The sequence below is a fragment of the Balaenoptera musculus genome, chromosome X, assembly GCF_009873245.2.
Source record: "Balaenoptera musculus isolate JJ_BM4_2016_0621 chromosome X, mBalMus1.pri.v3, whole genome shotgun sequence".
NCBI classification, from domain to species: domain Eukaryota; kingdom Metazoa; phylum Chordata; class Mammalia; order Artiodactyla; family Balaenopteridae; genus Balaenoptera; species Balaenoptera musculus.
The window spans coordinates 68,302,321-68,320,135 of NC_045806.1; the positions used below are offsets into that span (position 1 = coordinate 68,302,321).

A 17,815-nucleotide genomic window follows, 5' to 3' on the forward strand; every position below is an offset into this window, starting at 1 on the left:
CAACAGAATACACTTTCTTCTCAAGTACTTATGGAACATTCTCCAAGATAGATCATATCTTGGGTCACAAATCAAGCCTTGGTAAATTTAATAAAATTGAATTCGTATCAAGTATTTTTTCCGACCATAACACTATGAGACTAGGTACCAATTGCAGGAAAAAAAACTGTAAAAAATACAAACACATGGAGGCTAAACAATCCACTACTAAATAAACAAGAGATCACTGAAGAAATCAAAGAGGAAAACAAAAAATACCTAGAAACAATTGACAATGAAAACATGACGACCCAAAACCTATGGGATTCACCAAAAGCAGTTCTAAGAGGGAACTCTATAGCAACACAATCCTACCTCAAGAAACAAGAAACATCTCAAACAAACAACCAAACCTTACAACTAAAGCAACTAGAGAAAGAAGAACAAAAAAAAAAAACCCCAAAGTTAGCAGAAGGAAAGAAATCATAAAGATCAGGTCAGAAATAAATGAAAAAGAAATGAAGAAAACAATAGCAAAGATAAATAAAACTAAATGCTGCTTCTTTGAGAAGATAAACAAAATTGATAAACCATTAGCCAGACTCATGAAGAAAAACAGGGAGAAGACTCAAATCAATAGAATTAGAAATGAAAAAGGAGAAGTAACAACTGACATGGCAGAAATACAAAGGATCATGAGAGATTACTACAAGCAACTCCATGCCAATAAAGTGGACAACCTGGAAGAAATGGACAAATTCTTAGAAAAGCACAACCATCTGAGACTGAACGCGGAAGAAATAGAAAACATAAACAGACCAATCACAAGCACTGAAATTGAGACTGTGATTAAAAACCTTCCAACAAACAAAAGCCCAGGACCAGATAGCTTCAAAGGCAAATTCTATCAAACATTTAGAGAAGAGTTAACACCTATCCTTCTCAAAATCTTCCAAAATAAACCAGAAGGAGGAACACTCCCAAACACATTCTAGGAGGCCACCATCACCCTGATAACAAAAACAGACAAAGATGTCACAAAGAAAGAAAACTACAGGCAAATAACACTGATGAACATAGATGCAAAAAATCTCAACAAAATACTAGCAAACAGAATCCCACAGCACATTAAGAGGATCATACACCATGATCAAGTGGGGTGTATCCCAGGAATCCAAGCATTCTACAATATATGCAAATCAATCAATGTGATACAACATATTAACAAATTCAAGGAGAAAAACCATATGATCATCTCAATAGATGCAAAAAAAGCTTTTGACAAAATTCAACATCCATTTATGATAAGAACCCTCCAAAAGGAGGCATAGAGGGAACTTACCTCAACATAATAAAGGTCATATATGACAAACCCACAGCCAACATCACTCTCAATGGTGAAAAACTGAAACTGTGTCCTCTAAGATCAGGAAAAAGACAAGGTTGTACACTCTCACCACTGTTAATCAACATAGTTTTGGAAGTTTTAGCCACAGCGATCAGACAAGAAAAAGAAATAAAAAGAATCCAAATTGGAAAAGCAGAAGTAAAACTGTCACTGTTTGCAGATGACATGATACTATACATAGAGAATCCTAAAGGTGCTTCAGAAACCTACTAGACCTAATCAATGAATTTGGTAAAGTAGCAGGATACAAAATTAATGCACAGAAATCTCTTGCATTCCTATATATTCATGATGAAAAATCTGAAAGAGAAATTAACGAAACACTCCCATATACCACTGCAACAAAAATAATAAAATACCTAGGAATAAACCTACGTAAGGAGACAAAAGATCTCTATTTAGAAAACTATAAGACACTGATGAAAGAACGTAAAGATGATACAAACAGGTGGAGAGATATACCATTTTCTTGGATTAGGAGAATCAACATTGTGAAAATGACTGTACTACCCAAAGCAATCTACAAATTCAATGCAATCCCTATCAAACTACCAATGGCATTTTTCACAGAACTAGAACAAAAAATTCCACAATTTGTATGGAAACACAACAAACCCCAAATAGCCAAAGCAATCTTGAGAAAGAAAAACGGAGCTGCAGGAATCAGGCTCCCAGACTTTAGACTATACTACAAAGCTACAGTAATCAAGACAGTATGGTACTGGCACAAAAACAGAAATATACATCAATGGAACAGGATAGAAAGCCCAGAGATAAACCCACGCACATATGGTCACCTTATTTTTGAAAAAGGAGGCAAGAATATCCAATGAAGAATAGACAGCCTCTTCAATAAGTGGTGCTGGGAAAACTGGACAGCTACATATAAAAGAATGAAATTAGAACACTCCCTAAAACCATACACAAAAATAAACTCAAAATGCATTAAAGACCTAAATGTAACACCAGACACTATAAAACTCTTAGAGGAAAACATAGGCGGAACACTGTCTGACATAAATCACAGCAAGATCCTTTTTGACCCACCTCCTAGAGAAATGGAAATAAAAACAAAAGAAAACAAATGGGACTTAATGAAACTTAAAAGCTTTTGAACAGCAAAGGAAAACATAAACAAGACAAAAAGTCAACCCTTAGAATGGGAGAAAATATTTTCAAATGAAGCAACTGACAAAGGAGTCATCTCCAAAATTTACCATCAGCTCATGTAGCTCAATATCAAAAAAAACAAACAACCCAATCCAAAAATGGACTGGAGACCTAAATAGACATTTCTCCAAAGAAGATATACAGATTGTCAACAAACACATGAACGGATGCTCAACATCACTGATCAGTAGAGAAATGCAAATCAAAACTACAATGAGGTATCACCTCACACCAGTCAGAATGGCCATCATCAAAAATTCTAGAAAAAAAAATCTACAAATAATAAATGCTGGAGAGGATGTGGAGAAAAGGGAACCATCTTGCACTGTTGGTGGGAATGTAAATTGATACAGCCACTATGGAGAACAGTATGGAGGTTCCTTAAAAAACTAAAAATAGAACTACCATACGACCCAGCAATCCCACTACTGGGCATATACCCTGAGAAAATCATAATTCAAAAAGGGTCATGTATCACAGTGTTCGTTGCAGCTCTATTTACAATAGCCAGGACATGGAAGCAACCTAAGTGTCCATCAACAGATGAATGGATAAAGAAGATGTGGCACATATATACAATAGAATATTACTCAGCCATAAAAAGAAATGAAATTGAGTTATCTGTAGTAAGGTGGATGGACCTAGAGTCTGTCATGAAGAGTGAAGTCAGAAAGAGAAAAACAAATAACTTATGTTTACACATATATATGGAATCTAAAAAAAAATGCTTCTGAAAAACTTAGAGGCAGGACAGGAATAAAGACACAGACGTAGTGAATGTACTTGAGGACATGGGGAGGGGGAAGGGTAAGCTGGGATGAAGTGAGAGAGTGTCATGGACAAATATATACTATCAAATGTAAACTAGATAGCTAGTGGGAAGCAGCTACATAGCACAGGGAGATCAGCTCAGTGCTTTGTGACCACCTAGAAGGGTGGGATAGGGAGGGTGGGAGGGAGATGCAAGAGGGAGGAGATATGGGGATATATGTATATGTACAGCTGATTCAGTTTGTTATAAAGCAGAAACTAACACACCATTGTAAAGCAATTATACTGCAATAAAGTTGTTTAAAAAAAGATATAGCCACTCTCTGCAACAAACACACACACACAAAAGTAAATATAAATGGGTCATAAGCTACCAAATATAAGATACCTATGCTTATTTTGACAATGTAAAAAATTAACTCATTTCAGTCATCTACTAAAGAAGAATCATAACATATTTTTTCTTACCTGGACAGTGTTCAGAGAAGTATGGGACCAAGTGGTGAAATATGATATCAGGTATCTTTTATCAGTGACCTATTACTGAATGCTTACCAAATGTGAAGGCTGTCTTGGGAGATGGAAAAATTCCTCATAACAAATCTAGACATATTAAAATCATATTAACTATAATTCAGCTTTGCTAATCATACACTATATATATGGAGAGTGGGAAGCATTTTATTTAATTTTGCTTGTTTTAATTGAAGAAATCAAATGGCCATGAAAGTCTAAAGCGACAATAATTTCGATGGAGCAGACTGGTTATCTAAAACAGTCAATCACAAAGCAGCATCAGGCCAGGATAGGCAATACGTAAATTTCAAATTTAAAGAATACTGCTTTAAAGAATCTATGCATCATAGAGCAGTCTCTACAATCCACCATTACATAAAAAATAAAATAAAAACAAAGCCACCCACAAAACAACACACAGCTGACAGCATCACATTGGAATAGGCAACCACAACCAGAAAAATAAATAAATAAAAACAAATCCTATATCTGAAAATACTAAAAAGGGGGAAGATAAATTTATATGGTTGAGAAACTCTTGGGATTAGGAACCAAGATGGCAGAGTAAAAGAACGTGCTCTCACTCCCTCATGCGAGAACACCAGAATCACAACTAGCTGTTGGACAATCATCGACACGAAGACACTGGAACTCACCAAAAAAGATACCCCACATCCAAAGACAAAGGACAAGCGACAATGAGATGGTAGGAGGGGCGAAATCACAGTAAAATCAAATCCCATAACTGGTGGGTGGGTGACTCACGGACTGGAGAACACTTATACCACAAAAGTCCACCCACTGGACTGAAGGATCTGAGCCCCACGTCAGGCTTCCCAACCTGGGGGTCCAGCAACAGGAGGAGGAATTCCTAGAAAATCAGACTTTGAGGGCTAATGGGATTTGATTGAATAACTTCGACAGGACTGGGAGAAACAGAGACTCCACTCTTGGAGGGCACACACAAAGTAGTGTGCGCATCGGGACCCAGGGGAAGGAGCAGTGACCCCAGGGGACACTGAAACACACCAACCTGTTAGTGTTGGAGGGTCTCCTGCAGAGGCGGGGGGTGGTTGTGGCTCACCGTGGGGACAAGGACACTGGCAGCAGAAGCACTGGGAAGTACCCCTTGGCGTGAGCCCTCCCAGAGTCAGCCATTAGCCCCACCAAAGAGCCCAGGGAGGCTCAAGTGTTGGGTTGCCTCAGGCCAAACAACCAACAGGGAGGGAACCCAGCCCCACCAACCAGTAGTCAAGTGGAATAAAGTTTTACTGAGCTCTGCCAACCAGAGCAACAGTCAGCTCTACCCACCACCAGTCCCTCCCTTCAGGAAACTTCCACAAGCCTCTTAGATAGCCTCATCCACCAGAGGGCAGACAGCAGAAACAAGAAGAACTACAATCCTGCAGCCTGTGGAACAAAAACCACATTCACAGAAAGATAGACAAGATGAAAATGCAGAGGGCTATGTACCAGATGAAGGAACAAGATAAAACCCCAGAAAAACAACTAAAGGAAGTGGAGATAGGCAAACTTCCAGAAAAATAATTCAGAATAATGATAGTGAAGATGATCCAGGACCTCGGAAAAACAACGGAGGCAAAGATCGAGAAGATGCAAGAAATGTTTACAAAGACCTAGAAGAATTAAAGAACAAACAAACAGAGATGAACAATACAATAACTGAAACGAAAACTACACTAGAAGGAATCAACAGCAGAATAACTGAGGCAGAAGAACGGATAAGTGACCTGGAAGACAGAATGGTGGAATTCACTGCTGCGGAACAGAATAAAGAAAAAAGAATGAAAAGAGAAGAAGACAGTCCAAGAGACCTCTGGGACAACATTAAACACAACAACATTCGTATTATACAGGTCCCAGAAGGAGAAGAGAGAGAGAAAGGACCCGAGAAAATATTTGAAGAGACTTTAGTAGAAAACTTCCCTAACATGGGAAAGGAAATAGCCACCGAAGTCCAGGAAGCGCAGAGAGTCCCATACAGGATAAACTCAAGGAGAAACACACCGAGACACATAGTAATCAAATTGGCAAAAATTAAAGACAAAGAAAAATTATTGAAAGCAGCAAGGGAAAAACAACAAATAACATACAAGGGAACTCCCATAAGGTTAACAGCTGATTTTTCAGCACAAACTCTACAAGCCAGAGGGAAGTGGCATGATATACTTCAAGTGATGAAAGGGAAGAACCTACAACCAAGATTACTCTACCTGGCAAGGATCTCATTCAGATTTGATGGAGAAATCAAAAGCTTTACAGACAAGCAAAAGCTAAGAGAATACAGCACTACCAAACCAGCTCTACAACAAACGCTAAAGGAACTTCTCTAAGTGGGGAACACAAGAGAAGAAAAGGAACTACAAAAACAAACCCACAACAATTAAGAAAATCGTCAAAGGAACATAAATATCGATAATTACCTTAAATGTGAATGGATTAAATGCTCCAACCAAAAGACACAGGCTTGCTGAATAGATACAAAAACAAGACCCATCTATATGCTGTCTACAAGAGACCCACTTCAGATGTAGGGACACATATAGACTAAAAGTGAGGGGATGGAAAAAGATATTCCATGCAAATGGAAATCAAAAGAAAGCTGGAGTAGCAATACTCATATTAGATAAAATAGACTTTAAAATAAAGAATGTTTCAAGAGACAAGGAAGGACACTACATAATGATCAAGGGATCAATCCAAGAAGAGGATGTAACAATTATAAATATATATGAACCCAACATAGGAGCACCTCAATACATGAGGCAACTGCTAACAGCTATAAAAGAGGAAATCGAAAGTAACACAATAATAGTGGGGGACTTTAACACCTCACTTACACCAATGGACAGATCATCCAAAATGAAAATAAATAAGGAAACAGAAGTTTTAAGTGACACAATAGACGAGATAGATTTAATTGATATCTATAGGACATTCCATCCAAAAACAGCAGGTTACACTTTCTTCTCAAGTGTGCACGGAACATTCTCCAAGATACATCACATCTTGGGTCACAAATCAAGCCTCAGTAAATTTAAAAAAACTGAAATCATATCAAGCACATATGGTCATATCTGACCACAACACCATGAGATTAGAAATCACTTACACGGAAATAATCCTAACAAACACAAACATATGGAGGCTAAACAATACGTTACTAAATAACCAAGAGATCACTGAAGAAATCAAAGAGGAAATCAAAAGATACCTAGAGACAAATGACAATGAAAACACGACGACCCAAAACCTATGGGATGCAGCAAAAGCAGTTCTAAGAGGGAAGTTTATAGCTATACAAGCCTACCTCAAGAAACAAGAAAAATCTCAAGTAAACAATCTAACCTTACACCTAAAGAAACTAGAGAATGAAGAACAAACAAAACCCAAAGTTAGCAGAAGGAAAGAAATCATAAAGATCAGAGCGGAAATAAGTGAAATAGAAACAAAGAATGCACAGAAATCTCTTGCATTCCTATACACCAATGATGAAAAATCTGAAAGAGAAATTAAGGAAACACTCCCATTTACCAGAGCAACAAAAAGAATAAAATACCTAGGAATAAACCTACCTAGGGAGACAAAAGACCTGTATGCAGAAAACTATAAGACACTGATGAAAGAAATTAAAGATGATACCAACAGGCGGAGAGATATACCATGTTCTTGGATTGGAAGAATCAATATTGTGAAAATGACTATACTACCCAAAGAAATCTACAGATTCAATGCAATTCCTATCAAATTACCAAAGGCATTTTTTACGGAACTAGAACAAAAAATCTTAAAATTTGTATGGAGACACAGAAGACCCCGAATAGCCAAAACAGTCTTGAGGGAAAAAAATGGAGCTGGAGGAATCAGACTCCCTGACTTCAGACTATACTACAAAGCTACAGTAATCAAGACAATATGGTACTGGCACAAAAACAGAAACACAGATCAATGGAACAAGATAGAAAGCCCAGAGATAAACCCACGCACATATGGTCACCTTATCTTTGATAAAGGAGGCAAGAATATACTATGGAGAAAAGACAGCCTCTTCAATAAGTGGTGCTGGGAAAACTGGACAGGTACATGTAAAAGTATGAAATTAGAACACTCCCTAACACCATACACAAAAATAAACTCAAAATGGATTAGAGACCTAAATATAAGACCAGACAATATAAAACTCTTAGAGGAAAACATAGGAAGAACACTCTCTGACATAAATCACAGCAAGATCTTTTTTGATCCACCTCCTACAGTAATGGAAATAAAAACAAAAATAAACAAATGGGATCTAATGGAACTTCAAAGCTTTTGCACAGCAAAGGAAACCATAAACAAGACGAAGAGACAACCCTCAGAATGGGAGAAAATATTTGCAAACAAATGAACGGACAAAGGATTAATCTCCAAAATATATAAACAGCTCATGCAGCTCAACAGTAAAAAATCAAAAACTCAATCCAAAAACGGGCAGAAATGTAAATAGATATTTCTCCAAAGAAGACATACAGATGGCCAAGAAGCACATGAAAAGATGCTCAACATCACTAATTATTAGAGAAATGCAAATCAAAACTACAATGAGGTATCACCTCACACTGGTCAGAATGGCCATCATCAAAATCTACAAACAGTAAATGCTGGAGAGGGTGTGGAGAAAAGGGAACCCTCTTGCACTGTTGGTGGGAATGTAAATTGATACAGCCACTACGGAGAACAGTATGGAGGTTCCTTAATAAACTAAAAATAGAATTACCATATGATCCAGCAATCCCACTACTGGGCATATACCTAGAGAAAACCATAATTCAAAAAGACACATGCACCCCAATGTTCATTGCAGCACTATTTACGATAGCCAAGTCATGGAAGCAACCTAAATGCCCATTGACAGACAAATGGATAAAGAAGATGTGGTACATATATACAATGGAATATTACTCAGCCATAAAAAAGAACGAAATTGGGTGATTTGTTGAGACGTGGATGGATCTAGAGACTGTCATACAGAGTGAAGCAAGTCAGAAAGAGAAAAACAAATATCATATATTAACACATATATGTGGAACCTAGAAAAATGGTACAGATGAACCAGTTTGCAGGGCAGAAATTGAGACATAGATGTTGAGAACAAACGTATGGACACCAAAGGGGGAAAGCGGCAGGGGGGTGGGGGTGGGGCTGTGATGAATTGGGCGATTGGGATTGACATGTATACACTGATGTGTATAAAATTGATGAGTAATAAGGACCTGCTGTATAAAAAAATAAATAAAATAAAATTCGAAAATTAAAAAAAAATAAATGACCCCAACGCTCACAATGACCCCAACTCTGGCCACACACTAAGCCCTGACACCAGGCACAGGGTGAGGTTTAACCCCAGTGGCAGACAAGCCCTAAATCTTAGTAGTCCCTGGCCATTTGCTCAGGCCTCAAATTCTCCCATGAACCCAGTCCTTCATGTGGAAAATTAAGCCTCTCTAGCCCTGCTACAGATCCCAAACTTAGCCCTACTCTCCGAAACTGTCCCTACAAAAATCCCACCGGGTTTTCTAAGGATTCTTACTACTAGAATCTAGAGGCACAAGAAAACAGATGGACTAAACAGATGGGAAAGGCTCCCGAGTGGTAAGGTTGTTGATGTTGGAAGGTCCCTTAGACAGCATCCCACCTCACCCCCTCATTTTACAGCCAGGCCCAGAGAAGTTAATAAGTAACTTGTTCAAGGTCACACAGTGAGTCCACAGCAGAACCAGAATGGGAACCCAGGCCTCCTCTCAGTCCAGTGCTTTCTCTGTCCTGCCTCACTCACAGAGAGTAGGGAGCATCTCTCATCTGGTAAAACAGCTCCCAGAATTTCCTTTGGGAACCCACTTTTCCCCTGTTCTCTACCCAGGATTTTGGTCAAATCCAATCCACGCAGCACCAAGTATTCCCATGGCCCTGTGATCAGTTGTGGGCTAGACTCAGGAGCCAGGCAAGGCAAGGCAAAAAAGTTAAAAAATAAAATAAAATTTATATGGTTAGTGTTTCTTATCACCCAGATCATTTAACTGACACAAAATGAATATCTGAACTCTCACACAGCAGAAATACATAATGCTTTAAGTCCCAATAACTCAGGCCACAAATTAAATCAAATCCTTGGAAGTGATTCTAGGTTCCTTATTCCGCAAAACTTTAGATTCCCCTTTCTAGCCACTGAAGTTGACTGCCTAATGTAAATCACATTAACATCGAGCACTATATTTTTACTGTCTTTCCATTAAAACTGTACTTCTTGGCTCATTTTTTAAGATTAATTTTTATTGGAGTATAGTTGATTTGCAATGCTGTGTTAGTTTCTGCTGTACAGCAAAGTGAATCAGTTATACATATACATACATCTAATACTTTTTAGATTCTTTTCCCATATAGGTCATTACAGAGCATTAAGTAGAGTTCCCTGTGCTATACAGTAGGTTCTTATTAGTTATCTATTTTATATATAGTAGTGTGTATATGTCAATCCCAATCTCCCAATTTATCCCTCCCCCCTTCCCCTTTGGTAACCATAAGTTTGTTTTCTACATCTGTGACTCTGTTTTGTAAATAAGTTCATTTGTACCATCATTTTTTTTATTAAAGTTAGAAAAGTAAATATTTAACAATAACCCTATGTATATGTCTATGTGTTTACATTGGCTACACATGTACACATACATACATACACACACACATTTTTTTTTCCTCCTGTGCTGTGGGGCATGGTATTTCCCTGTTAATTTATTAATACTGAAATACACACTTCCCCATTGCCTTTGTATTTCCTTACACTCTATCGTTTATAAACTAGCAACATAAATATTACTATGCCTTAGCGCATATGATCTGCAGATAAAGCTCTAGATGATTTTGATAGAAGTTTACATTTAATTACATTCAAAATTAACATAAAAGCTATTATGTAAATTACAAAAGCTAAAATGACAACATTTTACGTCCCATCTTGTTAATCAGAACTGAGATTACTGTTACATCAGTATCTGCAGAGAAAGTTGATTTTTACATAGGACATTTCAAGGGAGAGTATTGGACAAACCCAATTTTAATCTCTCTGCTGGTTCCTATCTGAGAAAAATTCACTTTAACAGGTTTCAGGGGGAAAATAAAGACATGAAGGATGATTTTATCCACAGCTAAATAAGAAAAGAACAGTGCTTTCCTTATTTTCCACTTCTTTGCATCTACACAATACACAACTGACCTAACATGAGGCACACCGGGTCATTAAGCCTTGATTCTGCTACTTGTTAGTTTTATGGCCTAGTATAAATCATAATAACCTCTACAGGTCTCAGTAGACTTATATATACAATGAAAGTATTATAGAATACTATCTCTGAGGCTCCTTCCAGGTTTAAACAAAATCTACAATTCTATGAAAATATCTATAGAAATGATAATCAAAATAACAACATCGATGGGGATGTCTACTTTAGTCAGACCCTCCCTAAAATCTTAAGAACTCTCTTCTGTATAACTAGGCCTTGTAAAACGGGAGACTAGGATTACAGGCCTTGCATAGAATGGCCTGCCTAATAGCTAAGCAGTCTTTTAAACCAGTTAGAAATTTCTGAAATAATTTACATGCAGTCCTTTTTGAAAGCCAGGAAATAGATTTTAAATGACCTCAATTTATCCTTTTAGTTAAATATTTTCTCGTTAGATCTCCTTTCTACCCTAAAGTTGAAGCCAGTCTTATTTAATTCAGAGGATTCTATATTTAAATAATCCAGTTACTCATATACTGGTAATAAAAACTTCATCCATTACACTTAAAATGGGTAAATTTCATGGCATGCAAATTATGCCCCAATAAAGTTGTTAAAAAAAAACTTTATGGATAAGAATTTCTGGCAAGAAAATCTGGCCTATATTTTGAACTGTTGCCGTTTTATTAATAATTGGATTTGCTTATTAACTTACCTAAATACATTTATTTAACTGACAGAAGATTTTCTCCTTTCATATTATTCTCTTTCCTTATAGTCTAAAAATGTAGCTTAATAAGTTAACATGAGTACTTACTTGGCAAGAATCTGCTTCTCCCTCTTCCATTGGCTCATCAACCATTTTAAGACCATTCACCTGAAAAATATTGTTCAAAAACTGAAGTTCAAGAGTAATAGAACAAGAGTAGTAACTAAGAAAAATATAACCCTAGGCACTGCCCTTCACAATTTAACAAGATCCACACTTACTGAAACACAAAAGGACAAAGGACACATAGAAGGTACTTAAAAAAGGAACATTATTAATATGATTTCCAGATTGTCTTTGAAAATCCTTGAATTTCAGAGCTGTGTATTTCATTTCATATTGTTTAAAGCTTTGCTATGGTGAATGAACATACACTAAACATATGACATGTATACATTCACTAGGACTGTCCCGAACCAAATATTTATGAGACAGGAAAAATACCACAGAGGAAATTTATTGTGAGGATATATTCAAAGCAAATTAGGATGGGAAGAGTTTCATATAATTGCACTGTTGTGAATTCCTTTCCTTTCGATCAGTTCAATTAAAATTTGAGTTACTCTACAGAAGAAATAATAAACTATAGGAGAAAAATATAAATGGCCATGGAAACAAAATTATTTCAAAATACAAAGCTTAGCGGGTAATAATACTCTTCAAGCAATACTTCAGGAAGGAGTAAGCGTAGAGAATTTAGATCAAGGGTCTGCAAGCTGTAGCCCATGGGCCAAATCTGGCCCGCTGTTTTTATAAATAATATTTTACTGGAACACAGACACATCCATTTGTTTCCATATTATCTATGGCTGCTTTCTCACTTCAACAGCCGAGTTGAACAGTTGACAGACAACCTATGCCTGTAAAGCCTAAAATATTTACTATTTGGCCCTTTACAGAAAAAGTCTGCCAACCACTGATCTAAGATGTTTGAAAATTAAGCAACAGCAAGATGGTCTAAAAAATAAATTTTACCACTGTCTATTTATGAATCCACAGAAAATTTTAAAAATATTAAAAAAGAAAGAGAGAAGAAAAAGTAAATTAAATAGAGCTTCTGGTGACAGCCAAGATGGAATAAGACTATCTCTCCTCTGATTATTAACTAAAAACTTTGGACAAAACACAAAAAGCAACTACCTGAGGACTCTGAAAACTAAATAATAGCAAGCAGATTAGGAAGGGAAATCAAAATTTGAATAGTAACTAGTACTCTGGTGAGTTTCTTGGGTTTATTTTTCACCTTTATCTCTTGATTTTGACCCAAGGAGAGATTGAGTCATGGAACGCCTGTATGAACAAAATTTCCAAGAGAAATCCCACTTTCTAAACAGAGGACCACAAAAAAGACACAGTTTTGAGCTGGTGAGCATAAGGAGAACCCTAATTTTTCTTTCTTTCCCACTTTTTTTCCCTTTTTTGACTGCCATTCCTGCTCCAAGGCAAGCCTCATTCATGAGAAGACCTCTCTCTCTGGTCAGAGGAACCAGAAAAAGAGGCTCATATAAGAATAGTATGGGGGTAATCCCTGTTGTTGTTTTTTTCACTCTCTCCTTCACTTCACCCCAACAGGCAGCCCCAACAGTGCAAAGCTATGTAACAGCATGAAAGGCTAAGACTATGAGAGAAATTCAAATTTCTGGTCAGAGGAACAAGAATAAAAGGTCCATGTCAACTGGAGAATCCGTAGAGGAAATCATGGACGAGATCAAATGGGAAAAGGATATTCCCTAATTCTGTGTATGAACAGATACAGTCCTGGCCTCAACAGCAAACTGCACATGTGTGGAATAAAACCAAAGAAGTCTAACAAAGGCTTTGAAAATGGAACTGCAATATCAATCACTGCTCAAGTCTCAGACTAAACCACTGATTTAGCACAGGCACTAAGTGGCAAACGCAGGGTGCTGACCCAAACACTCTGAAAACATATTTAACATTGGAACCATCATCCAGAGAGGGAGAGATAAAACTTGGGAGTCTGAACCTAACCACACAGACTGCTTGCTGAAACAATCAAAATCAGCAGGTATCAATTCCAGGACAACTCCAATGTTGAAACAGCTAACAAGGACTTTAAGCAGCTATTATAACTATGCTCTTTTGGGTGAAAATAAACACACTTGAATGGTAAGATTAAAAGTTATAGGCAGAGAAAAAGAAACTATAAAAAAATCAAATGTAAATAACTTTAAAACTAAAAATTACAATGTATGAAATATTTTTAAAATACTGGATGGGCTCAATAAAAGACTGGAGATGGCAGAGGAAATAATAAATGAAAACAGATCAATAGAAATTAACCAATATGAAGAAGAGAGTGAAAATGATTAAAAGCAAATGAACAGAGTCTTAGAGACATGTGGAACAATATCAGAAGATCTAAAATCTATATCATTAACATCACAAAAAAAGAAAACAGTAATACAGAAAAAATTAAATAAATAATGGCAATTCAATTCACATAAAATGTTAAGAGGAAAGTCTGTAGAGACAGAAAGTAAATCAGTGGTTCCTTAGGGCTGGGGGATGAGGAGATGGGGGTGATAGCTAAAACTATAGTAAAAGCTTTCTATTTGATGTGACAAAGAAGTTCTAAAATTGACTGTGGTGATAGTTGTACATATTTGTGAATACTGTATACTAAGTATACACAAGGTTGTCCATTTTAAATGGCTGAATTATGTGGTATGTGAATTATGTTTCAATAAAGCTATTTTTTTTAAAAAGGCTGAGAATTTCCCAAATTTGGTGAAAAATATAAATTTACAGTTTTAAGAAGCTCAGTGAAACCCAAAAAGTATAAAATTAAAGAAAGCCACCTCAAGACATACCTGAAATAAACTACTCTAAATCAGAAGAGAAAAGGAAGAAGTTTTGAAAGTAATGAAAGAAAAACACATTACATAGACATCAACTTAAATAACTGCAGACTTCTTATGAGAAATCATGGAGGTCAGAAACCAGTAGGAGAATATTTACCTGAGATAAATGGAAACTTACGTTAACACAAAAATCTCTATACATGAATGTGTATAGCAGCTTTGTTCATAACTTTTTTGGAAACATTCCAGATGTCCTTCAATGTGGAGAAAGAATAGAATACTACTCATCAATAAAAAGGAAAAGATTATTGATACTTGTAACAACATGGATAAATTTTAAATGCATTGTACTGACAAAGAATCCAAACCCAAAAGGCTAAATATTGTATGATTACATGTATATGACACTGAAAAAATGCTATAGGGAAAGAATTCATATCACCGGTTTCCAGGGGAAGGGGAGAGAGGAAGGGGGAATACTATCCAGCAATGAAAAGGAATGATCTATTGATATATTCAACAACATGGGTGAATCTCAAATACATTATATAGTAAATGGGAAAAATCAGCCTCAAAAGGCTACATACTGTATGATTCCATTTATAGGACATTCTGGAAAAGGTAAAACTATAAGGCATGGAGAAGGGATTAGCAGTTGTCAGAGGTTAGGCCCAGGGGTAGGCACCAATGGGAATTGCAGGGGGTGGCGGGGGGAATGATGGGACTAATCTATACCTTGATTGTGGTGGTGGTTACACAACTCTACGTATTTGTCCAAGCTCAGAACCTTACATAAAAAAGAGTGAATTTTACTGTACGTAAATTTTAAAATTAACTTATTAAAGAGTAATTTACCCTGCATTATTTACTTGACTAGCATCTTTCTTCTAAAATCTCAACAAGAACCAAATAAATGATGGTTCATCACCAATGATGTCCTTATCTTACTTGACCTTGTTGTAGCATGTCACAGTTGACCAACCACTCTCTTCTATTTGCATTTTTGTGATACCATACTTTAATTTTCTTTTACTCCAATTTCTTTGCTCTTGTCAGTATCCTTGAAACATTGTAGATCCTCAGGAAATGGACTTGGCTCACCTTCTCATCTCGCTCCTCATTCTTTCTCCAGATAGCTAATTTACTGACATGACTCACATTTACTCAGACACTACTCTTCTGAGCTCCTGATCCATATAACGAACTGCCTACTTGACATTTCCACTTGCTCATCTCACATGTCTCAAAAATAACCAATACAAAAACAAATTAGTGATCTCCCCCCCACACACACATAAATCTGCTTTCCTCCAGGGTTCCCGATTTCAATAAACAGCACCATTATTTATCATCTTAACTCAAAAGCACATATAGACTATGCGGGATGAAAAAAAAACACGGTAATGAATTCATCACTAGCATATAGGAAAAGGCACATTCAGCAAGAGAGTCCACAAACCAATATTAAGACAGAATACTGATAACTGAAATTTTACTACAAAATGGCTCTCAGGATTATCCGTAGAAAAAGGTAATACTGCTTTCCTCTGTTACCTCAGTTACTGGTTACTTCCAATTCATACCATCTTATGATTAATTTAGCATGAAGCCTAAGAATATTCATTCCTATAAAGGACCTCAGTATTCAGTGATATTTACTATAAATTAAGTCATTTTTACCTGCATGAAAACAAAAACATTTTCAGAATTCTCTGGGACGATAAACCTTTATTTCAAAAATAAAATTTATAATTTGAAAAAACAAGCAGATAGGCTGTTTCTGCCAATTAAGTGCCAAATAGGGAAGAAAAAATTTCCTACATAAGATTCTGAAAAGCTTATCAACAATTATAAAGACAGTAATAATTTACTCAAATACTCAAACCCAAATGAACACCCTCTCATATCAGAGCCTAGTGGAGAATTCTTTTAAATTATTTTCATCCTCTCAGAAAATAATTAAATAGATCACTTTATAAGATTCTGGACAAATAGAAATACTAAACTGAGTCAAAGTACTCACCTGATCTCAGAAAATCATATAGGTCACCCCAAAACTATCATTTTCTTACTGCTAATGACAAAAGCAGCTCATCATGGAAAATTAAACTGAGAAAAAATATTTTCCCTTCAGATCCTTAGAATTGGAGGTGGTGTGGGAAAATGAACACATAAGTGCACAGAGTTTTGTAAAAAGACTGCAATCTGGCCATGCTAACACTGTTAAGCATACATCTGTTTCTCAGTGTCAAACTCAAGAAGCTCATGACTTGGTGTTGACAGATATACTGAAGAAAGAAGTGGAGAGATAAACAAGCAAGGAAGAACAAGGTACAAGGTAAGTGAGAAGTATGGGTGATGTAAATCATTAACAAAACATACATAGGACACCAGTATTCACAACAAATTTGATAGTATTATAAACTTTCAAGTAGTCTCCAGGATCCCCAAATTCCACCCAGTAGACAAAAGTCCTATATTTATATAGTACCTAATGTTAAAAATGTTTAAGAAGTTCACATATAAAGAAAATTTTCTCTCTCAAATAAGCTTCATGTTTCCAGGTTAGCTGCTGACAGATTTAGAAACAAGAGTTCTTCAATTATTTTCACTTCATTTAAATAGCTACAGCAAATCAGATCTAAATTTGGAGGTGGGTCCACATCTGCCTAAAACAAAGGTCTTTGTCTGTATATAGGCATACCTCAGAAATATTGCAGGTTCAATTCCAGACTACCACAATAAAGAGATTATTGCAATAAAGCAAGTCACACAAATGTTTTGGTTTCCCAATGCATATAAAAGTTATGTTTACACTATACTGTAGTCTATTAAGCATGCAATAGCATTGTGTCTTAAAAAACAATGTACATACCTTAATTTAAAAATAGTTTATTGCTAAAAACTTCTAACCATCATCTGAGCCTTCAGTGAATTGTAGCAGTAACATCAAAGATCACTGATCACAGATCTTGGCTGCTGACATGCCATCCAGACTAAGGAAGACCCAAACACTTAAGGGTCACGTGAGCCATAGCCATGACTGCACTGGCAAACACCGGAAGTACCCAGGAGGCCAGGGTAATGCTGGTGGCATGCA

General features: G+C 36.5%; 1 protein-coding gene across 4 annotated transcripts in view; it reads right to left on the reverse strand.

Annotated features, from left to right (window-relative positions):
- The window catches only part of RPS6KA6 (ribosomal protein S6 kinase A6), a 146,386-nt gene that overhangs the window by 104,868 nt on the left and 23,703 nt on the right, over positions 1 to 17,815 (reverse strand). For all 4 annotated transcript variants that reach the window (XM_036841133.1, XM_036841134.1, XM_036841132.1 and 1 more), the window contains one exon: positions 11,939 to 11,998. In XM_036841133.1, the coding sequence (XP_036697028.1) occupies positions 11,939 to 11,998 (60 nt within the window). The remainder of the gene's footprint in view (positions 1 to 11,938; positions 11,999 to 17,815) is intronic.